Here is a 5,136-nt window from a genome sequence, read left to right on the forward strand (position 1 = left end):
TGTTTCTGTCAGGACCACTATCGTCAAATATGATTGACAATTAGCATACAGTTTGGATTGGCGGTATGGTTCTGTTCTGGGCAAGAACTCCCTGCGCATCCATGCAGCCTAGCATGGATGAGAGCAGGGAGAGCAGCGATACCCCCCCAGGGTAAACAGAACAGAACCAACATAAATGTATTGCAGATATTTTAAAGTTCAATAATTTTATGTACACATTTTAGAATTAGTCTGATTCAAGGAGAATCAGAAGGCTGAATCCCGACTGACAGAGGAGGAGTTGGGGATGGAGAAGGGTAATTAGCTATTGAGCAATGCGAAAACTGCTGATAATACTGAGGGACCTTATATATGAATGCTTAGGTAGGTGTCGTATTCCCATAGGTAGATGGGGATCAGCTGAGAGTCAGCTGATGCGAGCTTGACTAACGTGACCTGCCAGAACCAGAGCTAGATTTTATTCAATATATCACAATGTAGATTTTACTTCCATTTTATGAAAAAATTGTGTGAAAAAGCTTGAGCAAAAGAAATTGAGTAAACTGTACTTTACATTTTGTTTAGTGCATGAAACTACATCTTTCTGTCACTATTGTCTTTCATTCAACCTTTAGCTGGAGGAGGCCAAGGCACTAGTAAGTGATGCCATCCACGCAGGCATCATGAGTGACCTGGGATCAGGAAACAACATAGACCTGTGTGTGATTACGAAAGAGGGGGTGGACTATATCAGACCTCACCGAGAATCCCCTTATAACTATAAGAGGTAAAAAACAAAGAAGTGTTTTTGTCACTCTTGAGGTTTTGATGTTTTTTCTTTTTATAAAAGAACACATTTTTACTTTTTATAAAATGATATAATGTCACAGCAACTCAATGCATATTTAAAGGTTAGTGTTAATTGTGCCTAATGCAATGCCTAATATTGGCAATATATTGATCTCTCTTTGTCTTACTCTTACAGACAGGCAAAGTACAAATATAAGCCAGATACAACACCTGTTTTAACTAAAACCGTGACTCAGCTGGAGCTGGAGTTGGTGCATGAGACAGTTCAAATGATGGAAACAGCAGGATCCAGTTGAGCCATGAAAAACCCTGTGATGTTATAATGTGATCTGGAAGAGGGATCCTTTCAACTCAGTTACTGTTTTGACAAACAAACAGGAAAAAAAGTCAGATTATGCTGTAAATGTGTTTTTATGTCTGATGTTTGTTCGCATAATTGCGAACTGATAATCATCAACAAACTATTACAATTTCCAGCATATGCCCTGCACAGCATTTTTTTTTTTTTATGTTTTAGAAACAAAGATCTGTTTTAGTAAACACAACAGAACTTGATTTAAAAGAAATGTAACATAAATTCCAAGGAAATTTTTTTGCAATATTGCTATTATTGGTTATATATGCTCAAATGAATGATTAAAGCCAAATGAAAGAGATTTCAAAACAATAATGTTGCAAATCATAAATACTTGCCTCTTGGTCCTTGTGTTCCATTTCGAAAAAGTGGGCATGCTACACTCTAAAAAATGCTTGGTTGTTTCAACCCAACTTTGGGTCAAATATGGACTAACCGAACCGTTGGGTTAAATTTTTACATTCGATTTTTAACCCAAAAGTTGGGTTGAAATAACCCAGCATTTTTTAGTGTGTACATACTGTATATATACAGTGGGTACGGAAAGTATTCAGACCCCCTTAAATTTTTCACTCTTTATATGTATACACACACATATATGTATACACACACATATATATGTATACACACACACACACACACATATATAACGAGAGAGAGAGAGAGAGAGACAAAACAACCATATGTATCAAATTAAAGGACATTTAAAGGAAAGAGCAAAAAAGTTCAGTCAATGACATTTAATTGGACAAGACAACTGAACAGCATATTAGTACTGATACATTCAAGTAGGGTTAGTTCATTTAAGCTAATTGCAATCTTTTTTATAATCTAGTTTGTTCTGCAGTTTCAGGCATTAAACTCAACGACCCGCAATAGGGTGTCCACGGTTACGTCTCCGCACCTTACCAATGTTTCACCTTCTGGTCTTAACCTGCATAGGATGAATCTACGCAGATACTGAAGACGCGGAGAGACTCTCGCTCCTATTGGTCAACCAGTACTGTACAGAACCTTTTCCTCAGACAATCTCAAAATTATCATGTTTATCGCAAATACTCTTAAACAACATGAGATAGACACATAGAAAAAAAAAACATTTACAGCTGTTATTCGAAGTTATAGATTATAATTTTAAAAAGATATTTCTGGTCGAAATCGAAACTACTAACTACTCTACTAAATCTTTCGGTTTCGAAATCATTGTCTTCCGCTTAGGGATCGTGTTTCCTTCATGTAAAATTCACTTAGGCCAACTTGAATTACTTTAATTGTACTCTCTTTATATAAAGAATGGCTCTTTTGGATGTAAGTGGATATAAATATAACTCTGCGTCACAGTGTGGCTTTAAGCAAACGCATCTTCTCGACCGGTCGAATCACTATAGTTTTGGGACCAAATGCCAGGAGTTCGCGGTACCCGTCGGAGTTGACGTAAGTTACTTTATCAGTATCAATTCTTAATTAAATCTTAGAGACACATTATTACGGTGTTAAGTGATAGACAGCATAAAAACACTCATTTTGTGAGAAAATGGAAGAATGCTCGCACCCAAACATGTTGAACAGATTAATAAAAAAATATGCCTATACATAAACCTTTATTTTTCCAGTTTTGTAGACTATCTTCAGCAATTGTAGAGCATGTAATATGTCATTAAAATGGCATTTTAAAGTTTTTGATTTGTTATATGGCAGGAATATTGAGAATCTGTCTCAACGCATCTTCTGGACCGGTCGAATCACTATAGTTTTGGGACCAAATGCCAGGAGTTCGCGGTACCCGTCGGAGTTGACGTAAGTTACTTTATCAGTATCAATTCTTAATTAAATCTTAGAGACACATTATTACGGTGTTAAGTGATAGACAGCATAAAAACACTCATTTTGTGAGAAAATGGAAGAATGCTCGCACCCAAACATGTTGAACAGATTAATAAAAAAATATGCCTTGATACATAAACCTTTATTTTTCCAGTTAGTTTTGTAGTCTTCAGCAATTGTAGAGCATGTAATATGTCATTAAAATGGCATTTTAAAGTTTTTGATTTGTTATATGGCAGGAATATTGAGAATCTGTCTCATAACACAGGGGACAGAGCCTCAGCAACAGCAAAAACAAACATTTAAGCAAAAACTATTTTAAAAAACATGTAAATATATATGGCCTCGTAACATATTCTGTGTTCCCATCAGCCCTCTAAGTTTCTGAAGTCATGCAGTTGTGAGGATGGTGTTTCCATAGATCTGAATCATGGCACCACAACCCTGGCGTTTAAGTTCCGTCATGGAGTCATTGTGGCCGTTGACTCCAGAGCATCAGCTGGAAAATACATAGGTAAGCAAGCATCCATACAGTTTTAAAGTAGGTAAACTCTTCCATGGAAGCAAGCTGATTTTACAACTACACCATAATACAAAGCATGTCATTCATACTGAAAACAGCATTCAGAATAACACACAATTGTCAAACTGTATTTTTTCCACATCATGATGTTTCTCCCAATGTGTTGCAGCATCAAAGGAGGCCAATAAAGTGATTGAGATCAACCCTTACCTGCTGGGCACCATGTCAGGCAGCGCTGCAGACTGTCAGTACTGGGAGAGACTGCTGGCGAAAGAGTGCAGGTCTGTCTCAGCATGCTTCTGAGAGCCGTGTAGCATCTGCTCACTGGATGAAGTTACCAGTTTGTGTTTGTGTTCAGCTGTGTCAGAAAATGTATTCAGTCAAAAGCTTTGGTTGAAGATTATAAGAAGAACAGTCTTAAAAAAATTAGTGCATCAGCAAAGATTAAAAGGGATAGTTCACCCAAAAAAGAAAATTGGTAATTTACTCACCCTCATGTCATTCCAAACCTGTATGACTTACTTTCTTCTGCTGAACACAAGCGAAAGATCAATGTTATTTGAAGAATGTTCAAGTTAATGGGATCAAAAAAACAAACATAGGTAAGCAAGCATCCATACAGTTTTAAAGTAGGTAAACTCTTCCATGGAAGCAAGCTGATTTTATAACTACACCATAGTACAAAGCATGTCATTCATACTGATAACAGCATTCAGAATAACATACAATTGTCAAACTGTATTTTTTCCATATCATGATGTTTCTCCCAATGTGTTGCAGCATCAAAGGAGGCCAATAAAGTGATTGAGATCAACCCTTACCTGCTGGGCACCATGTCAGGCAGCGCTGCAGACTGTCAGTACTGGGAGAGACTGCTGGCGAAAGAGTGCAGGTCTGTCTCAGCATGCTTCTGAGAGCCGTGTAGCATCTGCTCACTGGATGAAGTTACCAGTTTGTGTTTGTGTTCAGCTGTGTCAGGAAATGTATTTAGTCAAAAGCTTTGGTTGAAGATTATAAGAAGAACAGTCTTAAAAAAATTAGTGCATCAGCAAAGATTAAAAGGGATAGATAGTTCACCAAAGAAAATTGGTAATTTACTCACCCTCATGTCATTCCAAACCTGTATGACTTACTTTCTTCTGCTGAACACAAACGAAAGATCAATGTTATTTGAAGAATGTTCAAGTTAATGGGATCAAAAAAACAAACATACAAACAAACAAACAAAAAAACTGTTAAACTCCAAAAAAGACATAAAGGCATGAAGCAACACTTTTTATGATGTACAGATTGAAATTTAAGCCTGAATCAAAACATTGATCAATGCACATGTACACAGACTACATCAAATATGGCGACACAAACCTCAAATATCAACTAATGTCAAATATCATTGGTTCTCGCATGTCATGATATGATCAAACATGATGTTTAAGGATTGTGTCCTCATATTTGATGTAGTCTGTAAATGTGTTTTAATTTGATTTACCTATTTTAAAGTGAAGGCTTAAATTTCGCTCTGTTCATTATAAAAAGTGATTACGTCATAAAAGTTTAGAATGACATGAGTAAATCGTAGTAAATGATGACTTTTTATTTTATTTCATGATTTTGGGGTGAACTATCACCTGTTTTTCTTCTTTCT

The 5,136-nt window shown here is 36.4% G+C and overlaps 1 protein-coding gene across 1 annotated transcript; it reads left to right on the top strand.

Annotated features, from left to right (window-relative positions):
• Positions 1–2,275: 2,275 nt before the first annotated feature.
• Positions 2,276–4,383, top strand: LOC107712559 (proteasome subunit beta type-8-like; the record flags this gene model as incomplete). Its single annotated transcript, XM_016517865.1, has 5 exons — positions 2,276–2,578; positions 3,341–3,482; positions 3,661–3,772; positions 3,850–3,905; positions 4,272–4,383. Coding segments are annotated over exons 1-5 (563 nt in total), but the record flags the coding sequence as incomplete, so codon positions are not given.
• Positions 4,384–5,136: the final 753 nt, after the last annotated feature.

The sequence above is a fragment of the Sinocyclocheilus rhinocerous genome, unplaced genomic scaffold, assembly GCF_001515625.1.
Source record: "Sinocyclocheilus rhinocerous isolate Xijiao unplaced genomic scaffold, SAMN03320098_v1.1 scaffold2825, whole genome shotgun sequence".
NCBI classification, from domain to species: Eukaryota; Metazoa; Chordata; class Actinopteri; order Cypriniformes; family Cyprinidae; genus Sinocyclocheilus; species Sinocyclocheilus rhinocerous.